The sequence below is a fragment of the Cyprinus carpio genome, chromosome B10 (assembly GCF_018340385.1).
Source record: "Cyprinus carpio isolate SPL01 chromosome B10, ASM1834038v1, whole genome shotgun sequence".
Classification (NCBI taxonomy): domain Eukaryota; kingdom Metazoa; phylum Chordata; class Actinopteri; order Cypriniformes; family Cyprinidae; genus Cyprinus; species Cyprinus carpio.
The window spans coordinates 11,690,949-11,713,648 of NC_056606.1; the positions used below are offsets into that span (position 1 = coordinate 11,690,949).

At 36.7% G+C, this 22,700-nt stretch overlaps 1 protein-coding gene across 2 annotated transcripts in view; it reads left to right on the forward strand.

The window, feature by feature from the left end:
- gbe1a (glucan (1,4-alpha-), branching enzyme 1a) overlaps positions 1-22,700 on the forward strand; it is a 146,373-nt gene that overhangs the window by 105,997 nt on the left and 17,676 nt on the right. For both annotated transcript variants that reach the window (XM_042732506.1, XM_042732507.1), the window contains one exon: positions 13,937-14,054. In XM_042732506.1, the coding sequence (XP_042588440.1) occupies positions 13,937-14,054 (118 nt within the window). The remainder of the gene's footprint in view (positions 1-13,936; positions 14,055-22,700) is intronic.

Sequence of the window (22,700 nt, forward strand, 5' to 3'; positions counted from 1 at the left end):
GATATTTTATGACATTTTATACTTTTTTTTTGGTCAGTCTAATCTAAAGGCCTTTGCGATGTTAAGTTGTGAACATCTTGAGGTTTCATTGAAGGGTGTGGCCATGGCGCCGTGACAAAGTTCGATGTCTCGCCATTGGTATAGAAGTTATTGTAACTCAGGCATAAGATGTCCGATCTTCCCCAATCTTCACATGTTCGAAAAGAGTCTTGGCCTGAACACATCTGAAGGTCATTATTCCACTATAATCATAGCGCCACCTGCTGACAACAGAAAATGGCTTATTTTACACTAACTTAAACATGCAATGTCCAATCTGCACCAAACTTCAAATATTTGATAAGAGTCATGGCCTGAAGATATCTAAAGGCCAATGTTCAGTTATAATCATAGCGCCACCTGTTGGCAATAGGACACAACATACTTTATACTAACTCAAACATTCCATGTTCAATCTGCCCTAAATTTCATATGCTTGATAAAAGTGCTGGACTGAAGAAATGTACATGCCAAAATCCAGTTATAGTCATAGCGCCACCAGCTGGCAGCAGGAAGATTGGCACATATAAATGACTTTGGCATATTCCTCTTATATTTACCACATTAAACGCATATTTCTCGCCGTTCGCTGTTTTACAAAAGCCACCCGGTGGTGGTGAGCCCGGGTGCGAGGGCCCATTCATCGCTGCTTGCAGCTTTAATTGCGAGGTTAAATTCATATTTGTTTGCGTTTTTTTTTTCACCTTATTATTCTTTTTGTTATTTTTCAAAATGAATCGCATTTTTGAGGGCCTAAACATGCTTGAAAAGTCCTGAAACTTTGCACACGCGTCAGACCTGGTGAAAATTTATGTCTTATATAGGTTTCAGAAGAGGGTGTGGCAAAATGGCTCGACAGCGCCACCTACCGTAAAAAAAATCAACAGCCCTCGAGCTGTGTTTCACGTACATGCACGAAAATTGGCACACATATGTAAAGCATCAATACCTACAAAAAAGACTCTTGGAGCAATATCCGAAACCCAACAGGAAGTCGGTTATTTTTAATTTTATGAGCAAATTTTGCATCATTTTTGTCATTTGCATGCCTTGTATTTTAACGAACTCCTCCTAGAGATTTATTCAGATCAACACCAAATTTGGTATGCCTAATCTAAAGGTCTTTGCGATGTTAAATTGCGAAGATCTTGAGTTTTCGTTGAAGGGCGTGTCCGTGGCGGCCTGACGAATTTCGATGATTCGCCATGGAAAATGAAGTTGCTATAACTCAGACATACAATGTCCAATCTGCCACAAACTTCACATGTTTGATAAGACTCCTGACCTGAACAGATTGATATGCCCATATTCAGTTATAGTCATAGCGCCACCTACTGGCAACAGGAAGTGACATATTTTACACTGTAACAAAGTACTCCGAGAAGTTTTATGACATAAATTTTTTTTTTTCAGTCACTCTATTCTAAAGGCCTGTGCGATGTTAAATTGTGAAGATCTTGAGTTTTCGTTAAAGGGCGTGTCCATGGCGCCGTCACAAAGTTCGATGTCTCGCCATGGGAATAAAAGTTATTGTTAACTCAGGCATAAAATGTCCCGATCTTGCCCAAACTTCACATGTTTGATAAGAGTCCTGGCCTGAACATATCTGAAGGCCAATATTCCATTGGGTGTGGCAAAATGCCTCGATAGCGCCACCTATACATTTTCAACGGAGTGCGCCTCGAGCTACGTTTCACGTACATGTACAAAACGAATCGGTACACACATGTAACACTCCAATACCTACAAAAAAGTCTCTTTTGTACGAAATTCGAATCCCAACAGGAAGTCAGTTATTTTGAATTTTCTCTGCAAAATTTGTGTCGTTTTTGCCATTTTCAGGGGTTGTACTTTAACGAACTCCTCCTAGAGATTTATTCAGATCAACACCAAACTTTGTCAGTGTAATTTAAAGGCCTTTGCGATGTTAAATTGCGAAGATCTTGAGGTTTCGTTTAAGGGCGTGTCTGTGGCGGCCTTACAAATTTCGATGTTTCGCCATGAGAAAGGAAGTTGCTATAACTCAGACATACAATGTCCAGTCTGCCCCAAACTTCACATGTTTGAAAAGACTTCTGACCTGAATATATCTACATGCCAATATTCAGATATCGCTATAGCGCCACCTGCTGGCAACAGGAAGTGACATGTTTTACGCCTTAACAAACTACTCCTAGATATTTTATGACATTTTATAATTTTTTTTGGTCAGTCTAATCTAAAGGCCTTTGTGATGTTAAATTGTGAACATCTTGAGGTTTCATTGAAGGGTGTGTGGCCATGGCGCCGTGACAAATTTCGATGTCTCGCCATGGGAATAGAAGTTGTTGTAACTCAGGCATAAGATGCCCGATCTTCCCCAAACTTCACATGTTCGAAAAGAGTCTTGGCCTGAACACATCTGAAGGTCATTATTCCACTATAATCATAGCGCCACCTGCTGGCAACAGAAAATGGCTTGGTTTTACACTAACTTAAACATGCAATGTCCAATCTGCACCAAACTTCAAATATTTGATAAGAGTCATGGCCTGAAGATATCTAAAGGCCAATGTTCAGTTATAATCATAGCGCCACCTGTTTGCAATAGGACACAACATACTTTATACTAACTCAAGCATTCCATGTTCAATCTGCCCTAAATTTCATATGCTTGATAAAAGTGGCTGGACTGAAGAAAATCTACATGACAAAATCCAGTTATAGTCATAGCGCCACCAGCTGGCAGCAGGAAGATTGGCACATATAAATGACTTTGGCATATTCCTCTTATATTTACCACATAAAACGCATATATCTTGCCGTTCGCTGTTTTACAAAAGCCACCCGCTGGCGGTGAGCCCGGGTGCGAGGGCCCGTTCATCGCTGCTTGCAGCTTTAATTATTATTATTATTATTTAAGAAAAATCAGAATAAACCTATATATTACTGAGACAAATTCTGTTTAAAATGTCAACAAGATTTTTTATTATTATTTTTACTAAAGTAAAATGGGAATAAACCTATATACTACTGAGCCAAATTCTGTTTAAAATGTAAACAGTATTTTGTATTATTATTATTATTATTATAATTAAAAGGATAAAAATACACATACTACTACTACTTCCAATAATAGTAATAATTAAAGCAAATGTGGGACAAACCAAATACTAAGCCAAATACAGTCAAAAATTAACAATATTTTGTATTGTTGTTTATTATTATTATTATTATTATTATTATTATTATTATTATTATTATACAAAATATTAAATAATATTCAATGCATTAGCAGTGCAAAAGGTTGTGGGTTCAATTCCCAGAGAACACACATACAGTACAGTACTGCAAATTTTTTTTTTTTAAGTATAAATTGAATACACTGTAAGTCGCTTTGGATAAAAGCATCTGCTAGATGCATAAATGTAAATGTAAATAGTATCTGGCTTAGTAGTATATATGTTTATCCCCATTTTACTTTAATAATAATAATTAATAAAAGTAAATGTTGCCCAAATCAAATATTTTGTTACTAAATATTATATATTGTGAAATTCATGTATATTTAGAAGTTCATCTTTTCACTCAAATTATTATGTTGCTGACAATATCAAACATAATGAAAATGCAGCACAAATGCATTTTCAATTAGGGTCTCAGACTTATGGACCCCACTTAAATGCATAAATCTGCATAATTACTTTAATTCCACTCTTCATTCATTTTCAAGGCTCTTGTATGTGTCTTGTCATGAGTCTGTGCTTGTGCGAGAGTCGCTGGAAGCATCAGAATCTTGTTTGTGAGCCCATGGAAATGGATGCACCTATGGCTCAGATCAATAAAACAGCAAACTGTGGTGGCAAACAGACCCGGGCAGCCTGCCTCAGATGGGGTGGGATCCATTTATTTTGCCCCCAAGAACGGAGCTCTGTGTTGGAGGAGGCTTGAGTTTCTGCTAGGGTTTTTCTGCAGTCTCCATGCTTCGGGGAAAGAGAATGAGATCGATAAAGTGCTGTAGGAGTATATCTCCAGACCTTTACCTGTACCTCTTTCCACTTTTATATTTAATTCAATGTGTTTTTGCTCTTACAGTAGTTTGCCTCTTTTCGCAGTCAAGGGAAGCGGACAGGGATCCTACTCGTCTGTGATAGTCAACAATTGCTTAGGAGGCACAGTTTGCCAGGCAAGGGTTTGATAAATAAGTAAATAGACAAACAGTACGTGTGCATTACAAGGTTGCAGCTGATGCTAAGAGAGTCTTGGTGCTTAAAGCCAAGTGAGAGAGGGAATGACAATATCCTTTGTCAGTTTTGTACATGATGAAATCCCAGATTTTTTTTTTTTTTTTTTCACAAAATGGAAAAGTTTAGAATTGTATCAGGTAAACAAGTTGTTCAGTGTTCAGTGTGTAGTTTTTGTGGTTTTGCAAGACTATTTATTCAACCAGGTAAAAAAAAAAAAAAAAAAACCTTAATTAGTATTTTTGATGTTATTGTTAATTTATGAATTAGCTCATAATGTTCATTAACAGTAATATGCTATAATATGATATTATTACAATTTAAAACAACTGTTTTCTAATTTTATATATTTATAAAACATAATTTATTTTTTAATTGAAAATATTTTTGTGAAAACTGTTCCAACTGTTTCAAGATTTTCAAAAATAGAACTTTCAGTAAGAACGGCATTTGTTTGAAATAGAAAACCTTTGTAACATTATAATGTATTTACAGTCACTTTTGATCAACTTAAAGTGTCTTTAGCCCTATTCGCACAGGATTAGTGTTACCTGGTGACCTCCATTTGTCATTTGTAATAATTGTGGAGGTGGTCTGTGATCTTAATCCCGTGCGAATCGGCCATGTCTGTAATTTGTAAAGTAAAAATTCCACCGCAAATGACCTACCATATTTCACCAAACACCGAGGTCCTGTGATAATGTCCATCCCGCGCGAATCGGCATCTCTGTGATTTGGCCAGCATTTGGCAGGTCGTATATAATTTTTTTGAGGTTTTCGAGGTGCACCTTTTTATCCATCTTTCACGAAGAATGGAGCTGCATTGGAGTGTTTGATAGTATTTTGGGTGCTGTCATATCGCTACACCATACAATTTGCAGAAAGAGAAAGCTGAAAAGGTTTTGAGGTTAATGTGTTACAAATAAATCAAGTATAAAGCTTGAGATATTATTTTAACCTGGTGAAATGTAAATGACACAGTGCACAAGACTATATTAGTTTCTTTTTTAAAATTTATCTAACCGGACCATAGAACGGGACTCTCAAATCCTTGACATCCGGGTATCCGGGAAATAAGTCAGTAAATTTGAGTAAAATCACAGGCTTCGTTTATCCCATGCGAATGCACCACACGAAATTCAGATGGGGGTAATTTCTAAATCACACAAGATCCCCAGATAATACTAATCCCGTGCGAATAGGGCTTTTGATGTTAATTTTTATGGTTTCCATGTTAATATTAAGCTTCAAAAACTGTTTAACATTTTAGAATGATTTCTGAAGTATCATGTGACACTGAAGACTGGAGTAATGATGCTGAAAATTCAGCTTTGCCATCACAGGAATAAAAAAAAATTGTAAATATATTAAAATAGACAGCAGTTGTTTTAAATTGTAATAATATTTCACAATATTACTGTTTTATTTCTGTATTTTTTAATGTGTTATTTTCACATGCTTTCAGAAGGAGCAGTATTTTACTACACAGAGCCGTAGTTCACTGAGAAGCTATGCAAACAACTTTCATTATTGCACCGCGATTTCATAATATCGATGTATAAAATCCATATCATCTGTGATTTTTTTATATAGCTTGTCAGAGAACTACGGCTCTGTGTAGTAAATGCTGCTCCATTTGAAAGCAGGTGATGGAAATTTACTACTGATTACAAAACCAGCTTTACTGACAAGATACACGTGACTATCGCATGCGATTTATCGCTCAGCCCTTCTTTTTTTTATAGAACAGATTTTGTCGACTTGCAAAATCAGCCTTGCACTCGCCTTTCAGAAAACTTTCAAGCTCAATTATAAATGCCCCCACTGTCAAGTAATAAACACCTCTGCAAGGCACAGAGCTACACGCGCTGAGCGGCAAGTTTGAACTGTGTCGCTAATGCACTCTCCAGCAGCTCCAGACTCGAGCGATCATCCTCTCATTATAGCAAACCCAGAGCAGCGGCCCTTGCCCACCCCGCAGCTCCGCTCTTACCCCCTAGCCTCTTCTTCAGAGAACAAGGGCTGCAGGGAGCTGCCGGAGATGAGCTCCACCAGCTGAAGGCCTCCCACCAGGGCCTCTATTTAATCACGGCCCAGGCAGCGAGCCCGCTTGGCGGGGAACAAAGACACCCTTCAGCCAGGGCCACTTTGGCTTCCTCCAGCCCCTGCCGCTGCCCTTTCTGTGTCTTGCTCATGAGGGGGGAGCCCTCTTCCCATGCCACCAGCCGTCCGGCTTTGAAGATGAGAGGCGAGGGTGATAGAAGTGTGGGACCGGCAGATAGAACGGTAAATACGGCTGTTTGCGCCTCCCTGAACACCTAACCATTTTGTGTTTGCCAGTGTTATTCTTCTCATTAAAACATCGCCTTTAACCAGAGCCCGTGTGGGCTTTGTGAAAAAACATTTCCTCCATTCCCACCCCGAAGCCATAAACCTAAATGTAGAGTTTGAAATGACACTCGTTGATATTCAAGTGGCGTTTCGCTTTTTTTGACCTTTCAGTAGATTTGTACGGTTCTCTTTCTCTCGGCAGCATGTCCTGTGTCTTCCCTCTCAGAGCTGATACTGCAGATGTAAAAAACACATTTCGCTCTGAGTCACATCCTCGTTATGTCTCATGCGTAATACAGCGAGCAACGCACACACACACACACACACACCTGATATGATGGTCTGGTATTCTTTCATATCTGCCGTGCCTTGTTCCATATCTGTGCCACTGACTGGCTAGAGCCGTTACTAATCGCTTAAAGCTGATCATTATGCCAGATTTCTCCTCTGCTGGAGTGTTTTGTTTTGGGGGAAGCAGGGACAGGGTCTTGGAGGACGATCAATCATTTCTCCTCGTGGGAGAATATCGATCCTTCCGGTCTCCAGGGCCATGAAGTGCAGAGGGGACGTTCAGCCGATTGGGCGGGTCGATAAGAACGTGGCTGGCTCACCCTGGCTTCTGATAGGTGATCACAACCACGCTTTCTGATGCTGGTCGGGGAGGAATGGTCACAATACAGGAAGGGTATGTGGGAATGCTGGTTTTCCCATAGGAGAGATTGAATGAATCGCATAAAATCAACAAAGCCTCTCAGAAAGACCAGAGATAAGCTTTTTTTGCTCCACTGGTGACACCAAAAAGAATGCCAAAATAATGTTTGTTTTCAAAAAAGGAAGTACCTTCCATTGTTTGTACAGACAGTCTCGCCTCCAACTCATTCCACTGGGGAAGTCGTGGCCTAATGTTTAGAGAGTTTAACTCCTAACCCTAAGGTTGTGGGTTTGAGTCTCGGGCCGGCAATACCACGACTGAGGTGCCCTTGAGCAAGGCACCGAACCCCCAACTGCTCCCCGGGCGCCGCAGCATTAATGGCTGCCCACTGCTCCGGGTGTGTGTTCACGATGTGTGTGTGTGTTCACTGCTGTGTGTGTGCACTTTGGATGGGTTAAATGCAGAGCACGAATTCTGAGTATGGGTCACCATACTTGGCTGTATGTCACATCACTTTCACTTTTTCACTTTTAAGGCCATGTTGCTAAAACAGTGTTTTTTCTTAACCCGTTGGCTAATATATATTTTTTATTTTATTTTAAGAATAATTTTAATTACGAATATAATTATGAAAAAAATATAATTTTTTTAAATGTATTTTCTTCCCACCAGGGAAAACTAAATAAATGTGTATTTATTTGTTTTGTTTATTTATTTCAGTTTATATTTACCTTTTAGTTGTTTATATATATATATATAATATATATATATATATATATATATATATATATATATATATATATATATATATACATAGTAAGTTGTTATTTATTTTTTATTTTATTTTATTTTACTTGATTTTGTACTGGACACCAAGACAATATACTGTTACTTAAAATAATGAAGATATAAAAAAAAAAAAAAAAAAAATTGTATTAATTATTTTTTTTATTTTTTTTTTTTATTTTTTTTTATTTATTTATTTTTAATTAATTTAAATATTTATTTATTATTATTACTTTTATTTTATTTATTTTTAGTGGACACCAAGATGAAATTGTGTTAATTAAATAAAATAATATTTTTATTATTATTATTATTATTATTATTATTATTATTATTATTAAATAAAAATGAAGTTAAGAAAATTAAGAAAATTTTTCTTAATTAATTCATATTTATTTTAATACTTTGCAGTGTTCCTGTTGTGTTCACATACATGCTTTGTTCATGACTTTTCAGTAAACTTTGTTTGGTTATGTGAGTGTGTCCACTCTCGGAGAAGCATAAAGCAAAATAAGTCCTCCAGACTTTATCTCTAGAGAAGTCTAGAGAGTGCAGTCAGGTCTATCTCAGACTGACGGGTTCCCCAGTTAAAACGTGTCCGGGGGCAGGTTATCTTCAGATCGACCTGGTTGCTGAGAGAAAGGACCATCTTCAGCGAAGTTTCAGAGAGCTGTATATCCAGGATGGTGGGACTTAGTGCACAACTTGGGAAACTTTTTTTCTGCATTAGACTAATGCACCAAGTTGAGGTGAAAGGCTACTGATTGTATAATGTTACATATTCGTAGGACACGCATGAGGGACTTTTAATGACTGCCACTCAAACCAGTTTACAGGCAGTAAGCCGGAACAATAACATTAATTACTTTGACAAATACTTGCTGTAATCCCTACTTTTTAGTGCCTTGGGCTCAGTCTCATTCTCTTGTTGTGTTTTTGTCTGAAATTTTAACTCCTTATTATAAAGTTAAGGCATAAAACACAAAGACAAGACACAGAATAAGATGAGCCCTTTGAGACCCAAACATTGGTATTGTCTTTTTTCCAGCTCATATGTTTTAAAGATTAAAAAAAAAAAGAAAAAAAAAAAAAGAAAATTGTGATATTGTTTTCATATTATTTTTGGGGATGCATTTTAGATATATATAGTTATAATTCAGTTTACTATATGAACACGTTTTCACTTTCTTGAGAAGCTTTTCCAGCAAGCTAGGAGGCTGAATTTTGGATATAATTTCATCCCAGAGCAGTCCTCTGACACTCTTTTAAAGGAAGAAACTTCAGTATGTTCAGTTCAAAGCAGCACTCATGAATCGTCATGAATTGTTTGTTCGTTTGTTTGTTTGTTTGATTGTTTTTCAAATTTACTAAATGAGCTCTGTTGTAAATAATTAAACATATTTGACCACCCAGATCCTCTATTGTATTTACACAGCATTTAGAAAGATGTTTTTTTTTTTTATTATCTCTTAATATGGTGAGAACCTTAAAGAAAAAATGCAGGTTAGGCTGTTGGAATATTAATTTTAAATATTTGTAAGATTTCTACATTTTATTCATTTCTACAATTATTCAGTCTACAATTTATAACAGTCAACAATGGTGTCAGTAGGCAAGTGAGTATGTTTCGTGACTCTGGCATGCTAAGAGATTCAAATTGTAAATATTTTTCCTTTGATGTAATAAATTTCAGAGTGTGAAATGCTCATAAGTACTTTTTTGCCTATATGTGGTGGAAATATGTGTTTTTGAATAATTTTGGAGTTGAAATATATAATTTTTTAATATAAATATATATAATTTCTATATTTCTTTAAGGGATACGCCACCCCAAAATGAAAATGTTGTCATTAATCACTTACCCCCATGTCGTTCCAAACCCATAAAAGCCCAGTTCATCTTCCGAACACAATTTAAGATATTTTGGATGAAAACCGGGAGGCCTGTGACTGTCCTATAGACTGCCAAATAAATAACAGTGTCAAGGTCCATAAAAGGTATGAAAGTCGTTCGTCAGAATACTCCATCTGCCATCAGACGTGCAATCTGGGTTATATGAAGCGACGGGAACACTTTTTGTAAGCAAAGAAAACAAAAATAACGACTTGAGACTGTTATTTACTTGACAATCTATTGGACAGTCTCAAGTCTCCTGGTTTTCATCCAAAATAACTTAAATTGTGTACCGAAGATGAACAAAGCTTTTACGAGATGACAAAATTTTCATTTTGGGGTGGAGTATCCCTTTAAGGGAAAGTTAAGCATTTTGTGAGAGAACGCAAAAATCATTGAAATATTTATTACATAATCATATCACATGATCATTTTTAAAAAATGATCTTACTACTAATGCTAAATTTACTACTAATAAAAATAATGACAGAACACAAATGTTTTGCCAGCAAATTCAAAGTTTCTTAGGAAACATAATTTTTTTGTGAAGGAATGCAGAAGTTTTGCAAGTAAATGCAAAAGTATTTAAATATAATTTTTCCTCCCATCTCATATATATTTTTTCTATCATCATGTCCTCTTAGGTGATCGGTAATGTACTTCATTTTAAAACACATCATTCAAATACTATTATAACAAACAGTAGTCAGTACACTTGTATTCCGTTCTAAACATAGCCTTTGATAAACAGTTGGACTCAAAACAAATCGGAGAGATTGATTGGATTGTCTAATGTTGATTTAATGGTGATTGATTAAAGCTGTAAATACCATCATAAGATTCAAACGTTAATCTCATTCACACAGTGAACACAGGGTGGGCACACAGACATAACTTGTGTAGCCAAAGAATGAACAAATTGTAAATAAAATTGTTTATCTACACTGAAAAGAAACAGATATGAATTTTCTGAAACGAGAGCTTCCAGGGCAGTTAAAGCGATGCGTTATAGTCTGGACGTTTTCCAATATTTCAACAGAGGCGATTTAAGGGCAGAATTAAAATGGGGGGGGGAGGGCTTTTAGAAGTGAAATAAAAAGGGCGAACTGGCTAGAGAGAATGATAACGTGTGTTTGAAATGAGAGAAAACTTTCAAAGCAGATAAAGACAGAGAGCGAGGAAAGGTCATGCGGGTATAGATTTTAGATTTAGGATATTAGGTTTTCGACAGTTCAAAGAGTTTAGGTGAATGACCCACGGCGGTGTTGATTCCCAAAGTGATTTCTGTAGTGTGGAGTCCTGACTCCTTCCCCAAGAGTCACTCAGCCCTTCCGTGAAAAGTGGAGGAGCCTGGTGGAAACTGTCATGCTCTGTTCAGAGCTAGTGGGGAGTAGCTCTAAGAGAAATCGGCCACCTTCCAAACAACCTGGGGAAAAGAAGAAAAGGGGAAAAACAGACTTAATGGGAATGGATTTGGAAATGCATGACGGCATGCAATAAAAAAGACTGAAATCTAAAAAGAAGAGATTGCTTTCCCACCAGCCTCCCCTAAGATGCAGAAATTCTCTGGAAATCAGGCAGCGGGGTTGCTTGGGAGGGTGCGGTTCTGCTTGCGCACACGCCATTGTTGTCTGTTTACTAGATTCAACCACAATCCCTCTCAAATCCCCAATTTTACACCGAGCCGTGGCGTTTTTATTGCCGATTTTAAAACTATCACGGCAAGTCAGAGGATATAATCTGTCTCAAAAATGATGTGCTTGGCAATTCCTGAACCTGATGTTTTTGTCCCCCTCCTTCGTGAGGTTTTGTTTGTTTGATGAAGGAGTAAAGGAATACACCTCTTGGGAAGCAGGAAGGCGGATCTGGATCAGCTCCATCATTTTTGGAAGTAGAGATTTTCTGGTTTAATGAGAATAAGGTTGCCACCTGCCCTTGTTATCCAGCTCACAATTAAAAAACATGTTTGACTTTCTCTAATCCCTACAGCAGCTGGCAGCTTTTACAAGCATCGTCATATGAAACTCACCAGTCGAGAATCGCTCATTTAAACGCTGGTAATGTAAGTCTGTGAAAGGACAGAATTAGGACTGTCAAGTCGATTAATCGCGAGTAATCACATCCAAAATAAAAGTTTGTGTTTGTGTGTGTGTGTGTGTGTGTGTGTGTATTTATATATACATATAAATACACACAGTACACACACACATATTATGTAAGCACAAACTTTTATTTTGGATGTGATTAATCACAATTAATCGATTTGACAGCCCTAGACAGAATATATTCATCCAGTCATAATTTTGTTTTTCTTTATTACATACCAAGAGTTATTTTCCACAGTTTAAAGATGTTTAACCTCTTCAGCAGCAGTCAAATGTCAGAAATAATTTTTCAGTTATTTCACAGCATTTCACAGGATCACTGCAGCCGTTAAATGACTCACGATTCACAGGATCGATTCTGATTAGATTATGCATGCTAATTGGTCACATGTAGTGGGCAACAATTTTTTTTTTTTTTTGACACTGACCTTCAGGGAACCTTATGACCGTAAAAAGTTGACTGTATGCTAATTGTGAGCCAAAAAGCTACAAAAATATGTTTTATGCATTTAATGCATTATCCTTGCAGGCAATGAAAATATATGCAGAAATACTGTGAAATTATGCAGAAAATATATATATTGTTACAGTAGATACAGCATTAGATATATAATATTAATGTAAGAAAAGCCAATTCATTTTTTCCACTTTGTCCTTCAGGACTTTTCTGTTCAGATGTATGCATTCATTTTCATCACACGTTTAGCTGAAATTTGTTCGCACCAAAAAAGTTCACACTTACCAGTCTGAAGTGTCACTTCATTTTCATGATGCAGTGTTTTAACTACATTTTGTGTGACTGATAAAATTGAGATGTTTGATAATAAAGAATCCACTAACCTGTAGTATTTTAATTAGTTTTTTTCTTCCCATAATGCCATAGTTTAGAATAAGTGAGGTCTCCCTGGCTTCTTTCCTCACCATGTGGAGCCTGTTCACTGGTCTGGCTGTGAACACACACACATACACACTAACACGCCTCTGATGGGGTAAATTATGTTGTAGCTAATGATTACATTTGCTAGCGGGGGGTGTAGAGGATTGCCTGAGGGCCTCTACGGGAAGGCAAGGGTGAGATATGTTCCTTAGACACAAACTCTTGACTAAAGACTCAGATGGATTAGTCATTATAATTATAAATGTCCCTGTGACACATAACATATATTCACTGCCAATCATCGCTTCAGCACTTCCTGCCATTTCCCTGTGATGTGAATCAGTATGTGGTGAACATGAATTTGGGCACTAGCAGGGGTCTTGATCCACTTAACATTGGGAAACTGATGATTCAATTACATGTAACATGATTACATGGTCACAAGCTGGTATTTATCATCAAAACTGCTGCATAACACACCATGACTAATATGCTTCTGGTATCATTTTTTTAGCATTTGTGTGAATTTTCATAAATCAAAAATTTAAGTATATGCTTAATCTTTTAATAAAAAAAGACACTGCCTGGGCATTGTCAGTTGTCATTTGGATTTAACGCATCAGTGCGGAATAAACATTGGAAATTTATTTACATAAATAATTTTTGTTTTACATTTGATGACTTTGTTTAAAGAAATTATTATTTTTTTATTCTTCTGATCTCTCTCTCAAACAATTATCAACTGATTAGAAGTCTCTCATGACTGCAAATGTGTCTCACCTCAGAGATGTAAATAGAGATCAATGTCTTGTGTGTCATTTGTCTGGTGGCTTCCCTCTTGTCTTGACTGTTACTCAACAGCACAGCCATCCATCACATCTCATGCGTTTATCATTATCCGACCAACCATCTGTCCCTGAGCTACTCCTGACAAGAGAGAGGGAAAGAATAAGAGAGAGATAAATGTCACAAGACCAAAGAGCGTTTGACTGGAGTCTCCTTACAGTTCCTTGATCATGTTTTGTATCAGATATAAGATCAAATTGAACTCGGACGAGCTTCAGTACGGGGGTCACGGGAGGCTTGTGCAGGACACAGAGTTTTTCACAGAGCCAATGCCTTTCAATGGCCGAGCCCAGTCATTTCTGGTAAGTTTCATTTCTATTACAACCTTCCACGCCTAAACTGTTGACAAAAATTGGATGTTGTAGTAGTGTGCAACACTCTGGGCTGGTCCATGACCTCAAGTTTGCCCTTTAACAAAGCACTCGATCCATAGAAATCACATTATTATATTTTTGCCACCATATTTTTCCATTGCCCATTTTTTATTCTCCACCACTTTATGAAATTTATGAAGCGGGATGTATCTAATACAGAATAAGTATCTCCATTGTTCGAGGAGGAGTCTTCATTTTGTCTGTTATAATGAGTGGCAATCTGACATTGGTATTTGTCATCTCAGACACACTTTTCCATCCAGTCTAGTGAAACTACAAAACAAAGTGCCAACACACGTGTCCCTGAACAAACAAATGTGCTCATGAATGAGTAACTCGAAGCAAAAATGCACTGTACAGCTAGACAAATAATTCAACCTGCAGTTGTGGATCAATGCATTTATCCTCTATCCAAAAGTAAAAGATGTAGAAATTAAATTATAAAAATATTTCCACTCGTTTTGAGAATCGATTGCTTCCTTTAATCACTGTATTGTGAAAAGATTTGTTAACTACACATTGTTCTCATTGACTGACCTTGGTATCTAAGCCTGTGTTTGAAGGATTTGGGTTTGTACAGCATCTGTCTTTTCCATGCTGTGCTGCAATATTAAGTGAGCCACAGAAATCTTTGCTTATTTCATTTTAGTTTAGATTATTGTCTGTGTAGTACTTCAAGGTTGTGTAAGTATGTGTGTGTTTGTGATATACTTGCAGCTAAAAAAGAAAAAGGATCCTTGTGGTCTCTTGTGTCCAAAGCTTTGAATTAAAGCACACTGGGTGCGCTGTAAACAGAACCTTGATTCTGACCCTGGTAAAATGCTACGGTTACCTGTATAAAAACACGTTACCCGAACTAGCTCAAAACAGCAGTGGTTTTAAAGAGGTGAGCACAGTCGTATTTCATTATGCAATAGTAAGCTTCAGAGAGTATGGCGTTTATTGAAAAATATAGCTTTAAAGTAGAGCAAGAGATTGAATAAATCATGATCTCATTTCGGCCTCATTACAGCTCGTTGAATTTTATGACAATCCACTTTATATAGTCTATGAAGTCTGAACTCTGAAGGTGAGCACTGCTGCCCTTCCCATAAATCAGATGAAGATTTTTAAGTAATTTTTTGCAGAGCAGCCCAAACTGCTTGTTTGAGGTGTATAGGCTCTTTAGGCAGTTTGAAGGTTCTTCAGTTATGCAAACATTCTTTTTGCTGTGTTATGGTTGGTTTAGAGAGTTCTTTATGCAGTAATTGTATGTCACGCTGTTCAATTATTTGTCTTAATGCCATGTAAAAGGTTCCTTATTCTATATAAAGTTCTTTTATGGAGTGTGAATTATGCAAAGTTCTAGAAGTGTGTTGTGTAATTTACAGTTTCTATGTCTACTGCAAAGATTCTTTGCATGCAGTGTGAAGTTTTCTATGCAATATAACATGCAAAGATTCTTTGCATGCAGTGTGAAGTTTTCATGTACATATTTAACAATCCATGACCCCCCCCCCCCATAAATATATTTATATATATATATATATATATATATATATATATATATATATATATATATATATATATTAGTGCTGGGAAAAAATTTATTGCATCCAAAATAAAAGTTTGTGTTTGCATAATATATATGTGTGTACTGTGTATAATTATTTTGTATATATAAATACACACATATGCATGTATATATTTAATATTTTTATTTATTTATATATAAATTATTTATATTTATATATAATATAAGTTATGTATAAATGTATGTACAGTATATACATGCAAAAAAATTTAAATTAACACATGCATATGCGTGTATTTATATACAAAATAATTATACACAATTCACACACATATATTATGCAAACACAAACTTTTATTTTGGATGCAATTAATTTTTTCCCAGCACTAATATATATATATATATATATATATATAAATAAGGGGTGTAACGGTACACAAAAATCACGGTTCGGTTCGATACGATACACTTGTGTCACGGTACGGTTCGGTACGTTTTTGATACAGCAAAAAGAAAGAAATGCCAGAGAAATTTCCTTGATTTCTTTTTTTATCTATTAAAACTAACATAATAAAGTGTGATATTTTTTACCTTGAGTAATTCTTGGAGCTATAATTGATTCTTCTTATGAGCATATAAAACAAAACAGCTTCTTGGAAAAATGAAATATTGTAGTAGTTATAAACCAAGGTTTATTTTATTTCAGATTAACATTTGAGGGCAGCAATTGTATTCATAATGTCAAAATAAAACCGACGTAATGTTACTTGAAGGCATTATAGTCTACTATCCCTGCCAAACTTTCATGGTTGCAGTTAGTGTTACTACAGTAAATCCATGGTGAATGTTGCAGATCTGGACACTGGATAGTTCATTCGTGGCACAATGTTTCTTCCTGGTTTCCACGCGCTGTTTGATCCGTTATTAACGGAGAAATGTGAATGTTTCTCTCTAGATCTCGCAGCGATGTTATTACTTCTGAGGCAAATTCAAAAGCTTTCTTTACTAGATCTCTTATTAGCGCTGTGTAGTAAAAGCGTCGCATGATCACGATCGGCTCGCGCTGCACTGGTCCAAACTGATAAACGGTCCGTCAACCACACAATAACGAGCAGTTTCGTTCCGCTTGCATTATGTTTGCCATTTGATGTTGGGCACTGTTGTGGTCGCGCCGGCGTCTCTTACATTATGAGCGCGCTTGCCACGCGCAACCTGCCTACATTTGAAATAATGAAATTGTAATTGAAATCGGCATTGTTAGCATATGATTTTTTAAAAACTTTGAAAAAATATTTTTATATAAAATTATTAGTAGAACATTTTATGCATCGTTATTCACCTCAAAGCATATCCGCTCCCCGCCCCCCCCCCCCCCCCCCTGTGAACTCTGGCGCCCCCCTGAGGGGTTGGGAACCACTGCAAAGATTCTTTGCATGCAGTGTGAAGTTTTCTCTTTGTGCACTGTTTGTTGATTGTGCTGTGTAATTTTCCTTAATTCTGTGCTAAAGGGATAGTTCACCCAATAATATAAATTACACCATGATTTACTCACCCTCGAACCATGCTAGATGTACATGACTTTCTTCTTTCAGGCAAAATCGGAGTTCTATTAAAGCTGCATTCCATAAGGTTTGCCTTTTTTTTTCGCCATCTCTGTTTGAAACCTGCAATTGCAGTTATTTGCGGAATTATCATCTTTACATGGGTTGTGCATCGGCATGGCTCAGGCCCAGAATGGCTAATCGGAAGCACCAGGACGATTCCCAGTGGGAAAGCCGTTTTTTTTTTTTGTTTGTTTAGTTTTTTTTTATTTGGCCGTGAGGGCCGGTGTTGTCGTGCCACTGGGTTGAAATATGGATGCGGTTCTGACTTTTTTTTTTTTATTATTTTCTTGCAGCCTCACTCGCAGAGGGCTGCCAACCATTCCGTAGGCTATAATACGGAATTGTCCCGTATTTAAAGTGTCAAAGAAACATCTCATATATGAAGACTATAGCCTATGGTTTTTCCTGTATTCGCAGGCATATGCCGTATGACCACCAGACCATATGAAATTCTCAACAGATAACTAATCATTCTTTTTGCACAAATCATTGTTTTATTTGTGAACGTAGTCGTTTGAAGGACGCTTTAAGACCAAGCAAATTCCTACCGGCTGCTCCCGCTTCACAGGGAGACTCGCGCTAATGGCAATTTCCTTTCACTATCCGTGTTTTGATTTTGCCAAATCAGTTTGGGCGAATACAAACAACCTTATTATTAAAGTACAAATTTAACATTTGTAATTCATACATATGCATTTGCATTCATCAGCATTCATAGACATTCTGAACTCTTCTGGGCTCAGACAACACGTGTCAGGACCTACTCATTGTGGAAATCATACTCTAGATTTAATACTGTCACATGGAATTGATGTTAATGGTGTTGAAATTCTGCAGCAAAGCGATGATATCTCAGATCATTATCTAGTCTTGTGTAAACGCCATATAGCTAAAACTGTAAACTCTACTCCTTGTTACAAGTATGGTAGAAATATCACTTCTGCCACAAAAGACTGCTTTGTAAGTAATCTTCCAAATCTCAATTCCTCAGCATATCAAAAGCTCAGAAAAGCTTGATGATGTAACAGAAACTATGGACTCTCTCTTTTCTAGCATTTACGCTCCTTTTCCTTAAAATTAAGGCCATGTCTACACGTACACGGGTTTTTCCTTCTTCCGTTTTAAAAAAAATCTCCGTCCACATGAAAACGCAAACACATGCTTTGATGCACTGTCAAGAGCATGCCAAGCCAACAGGTGGCATTATAATCTCAACCGTTAAAGCCATGTTGGTCAATCAGAAGCCTGAAAAAGTTTCCAGTAGCAGGGATTACATGCTGGCTCCGACATTACAAGCCAAAAACACCGGTTTCGCTGTCTACAAGATGTGGCTGCAACCAGAGTTTTTGAAAATCTTCACACTGGCAGGCGTTTTCAAAAATATTCGGTTTCAGTGACCTGGTGCTGCATTTGCGTGTGGACAAACAGCCAAACCGCGTAGAAAAATCTGTGTTCGTGTTGACAGGGCCTAAGGAAAACAGTCTGACACCATGGTATAATGAGCACACTCGTGCCCTAAAGAGAGCAGCCTAGAAAATGGAGCACAGATGGAAGAAAACAAAACTAGAGGTATTCCTTATTGCATGGTGGGAAAATACCCTATCCTACAGAAAAGCATTAAAAACTGCTAGATCTGATTACTTTTTGTCTCTTTTAGAAGGAAACAAACATAACCCCAGGTATTTATTCAATACAGTGGCTAAATTAACCAAAAATAAAGCATAAACAGGCACAGATATTTCTCAACAACACAGTAGTAATGACTTTATGTAATTACTTTACTTCCAAGATCGATACTTTAAAATTGTAACCATGCAGCCATCAGTTACAGTATCGTATCAGATAGTGCGCCATAGTTCCCCTGAAGAACAATTCCACTCATTCTCTACTATAGGAGAAGAAGAATTTTATAAACTTGTTAAATAATATAAACCAACAACATGTATGTCAGCTCCTAAAAGAGGTCCTTCCAGAAGTCATAGATCCACTTCTGACTATTATTAATTCATCATTGTCATCATGATATGTCCCCAAAACCTTCAAACTGGCTGTTATTAAGCCTCTCAAAAAAACAAAAAACAAAAACACAACTTGACCCCAAAGATCTAGTTAATTACAGACGATCTTGAATCTCCCTTTTCTGTCAAAGATATTATAAAAGGTATACTATAAAATGGTATTTGTGAGGATTTCCAGTCAGGTCTTAGACCGTATCATAGTAATGAGACTGCTCTCATTAGAGTTACAAATGGTCTGCTCTTATCATCCGATCGTGGTTATCTCGGTATCAGTGCCACTGTATCTTAGCACTGCGTTCGACACTATCGACCAAAACATTCTTCTGAATAGACTAGAAAACTTTAGTTTAGGCATTAGTGGAAGTGCATTAGCATGGTTCAAATCATACTAATCTGACCGCCATCAGTTCGTAGCAGTGAATGAAGAGGTATCATATCGATCACAAGTACAGTATGGAGTACCTCATACCTCAAGGCTCAGTACTAGGGCCATTACTTTTCACGCTTTACATGTTACCCTTAAGAGATATCATCAGGAAACATGGTGTTAGCTCTCATTTTTATGTTGATGATACTCAGCTCTATATTTATTTGCGTCCTGGCGAAACATACCAATTTGAAAAACTAACAGAATGCATAGTCGATATAAAAAACTGGATGACAAGTAGTTTCATACTGCTAAATTCTGAAAAAAAACTGAGGTGTTAATTATCTGACCTAAAACATCTGCATGTAATAACTTAGAACACTATCTAACACTTGATGGCTGCTCTGTCAATTCTTCATCATCAGTTAGCAACCTACAGTAGGTGTGCTATTTGATAGCAATCTTTCCTTTGAAAGCCATGTTTCTATCATTTGTAAAACTGCATTGTTCCATCTCATTTACATTTACATTTACATTACATTTAGTCATTTAGCAGACACTTTTATCCAAAGCGACTTACAAATGAGGACAATGGAAGCAATCAAAATCAACAAAAGAGCAATGATGTAAGAGTGCCATAATAAGTCTCAGTTAGCTTAATGCAGTACACATAGCAAGGGCTTTTTAAATAATATAATAAATAAAAAGAAAAAGTATAGAGAAAGCTGGTGTTACAGAAAGTTTTTTTATTTTGATTTTTTTTTTTTTGTTTTTTTTTTTTATTTTGATTTTTTGTTTATTGTATAGTAATTTTAGAGAGATAATTAATTTTTTTTTTTTTCTTTTAAGAATATAATTAGAATAGTGAGTGCTAATGTTAGAGGGTCAAATAAGGATGGAAGAGATGTGTTTTAAGGCGATTCTTGAAGATGGCTAAGGACTCAGCTGCTCGGATTGAGTTGGGCAGGTCATTCCACCAGGAGGGAACATTTAATTTAAAAGTCCGTAAAAGTGACTAATTGCTTCTTTGGGATGACATAATCAAGCGACGTTCACTTGCAGAATACAAGCTTCTAGAGGGCACATACGTCTGCAGTAATTAATTTAGGTAAAGGGGTGCAGAGCCAGTGGTGGTTTTGTAGGCAAACATCAATGCCTTGAATTTTATGCGAGCAGCTATTGGTAGCCAGTGCAAATTGATAAACAGAGGTGTGACGTGTATTCTTTTTGGCTCATTAAAAATTAATCTTGCTGCTGCGTTCTGGATTAGTTGTAAATGTTTAATAAAACTGGCTGGAAGACCTGCCAAGAGAGCATTGCAATAGTCCAGCCTGGACAGATGAAGAGCTTGAACAAGGAGTTGTGAAGCATGTTCCGAAAAAAGGGCCTGATCTTCTTGAGGTTGTATAAAGCAAATCTGCAAGATCTGGGCAGTTTTAGCTATGTGATTTGAGAAACTCAGCTGATCATCAATCATATCTCCAAGGTTTCTGGCTGTTTTTGAAGTTGTTATGGTTGATGTGCCTAACTGGATGTTGAAATTGTGATGAAACGAAGGGTTTGCTGGAACCACAAGCAGTTCTGTCTTGGCAAGGTTGAGTTGAAGGTGATGGTACTTCATCCAGCAAGAAATGTCTGTTAGACAAGTTGAGATGCGAGCAGCTACCGTTGGATCATCAGGATGGAATGAGAGGTAGAGTTGAGTGTCATCAGCATAGCAGTGATATGAAAATCCATGTTTCTGAATGACAGAACCTGTACCATCTCAAATATATATATATATATATCTAAATTACTACCTATGCTTTCAATGTCAAATGCAAAAACATTAATTCATGCGTTCTTGACCTCAGGGTTAGATTATTGTAATGCTTTATTGGGTGGTTGTTCTGCATGCTTAATGAAAAAACTCGAGCTGGTCCAAAATACAGCAGCTAGAGTTATTTCTAGAACCAGAAAATATGACCATATTAGCCCGGTTCTGTCAACACTGCACTGGCTCACTATAAAACATTGTATTGATTTTAAAATCTTGATAATTACTTATAAAGCCCTGAATGGTTTATTACCTCAGTGCTTGAGCGAGCTCTTATTGCATTTTAGTCCTCCACATCCGCTGCATTCTCTAAACTCTGGCATTTTGATAATACCTAGAATATCAAAATAAACTGCGGGCGGCAGGTCCTTTTCCTACTTAGTGCCCAAACTCTGGAATAATCTACCTAACATTGTTCAGGAGGCAGACACACTCCATCAGTTTAAATCTAGATTAAAGTTTGTACATTGCCTGGTTATGTACTTCCCCAAAAATTGATTTTGTACAATTTTAACTTTTTTTTAAGTTACGGACTGGATCTTTAAAAAATGTCCTGGCTCTTCCAAGCTTTATAATAGCAGTGAATGGGTTTAAGATTCTGAAGCCCAGAAAATCCATTAGTAATAAAAAGTGCTCCACACAGCTCCAGGGGGTTAATAATGGCCTTCTGAAGTCAATCGATGCATTTGTGTAAGAAAAATATCCAAATTTAAAACTTTGTAAGAAATATTTTCTAGTTTATGATTTTTTGTATAGTATTATTAGTTTTAATTAAGCTTCTTTGCAGAGTTCATAACATACAATTTTGCTGTGGTTGTTTGTGTAAAGATTTTTTGTGTGCATTTTAAAGGTTCCTCTTAGTGTAAAGGATCCAAGTGCCCATGTGAAGTTTCATTATGCAGTGTAAAGGCATTCCGTGCTGTTATCTTAGTCCAGTTTAAAAGATACTTGTGAAGTTTGAAGGTTCAGAGGTTGTTTGTGTAGTGTGAAGATTTAAAGGTTCTAATAACAGTGTATCTTTGTGCAATGTAAGGTTTTGTGCCTTTTTAAGGTTTCCTAATGTAGTATAAATGTAGTTCATACAGTGTTAAGCTTCTTTATACAGTGTAAAGTTTCTGCATCTAGTGAAGAAGCTGTGTATGATGTGGGCAATGCATTTCTATGATAGGAGCTCTTTGCTGATTTAAAGGTGCTGTATGTCATTTTTTGACTGTGCAAATGCATAAAAATACCATAATATGTTTGCAGATATTAAG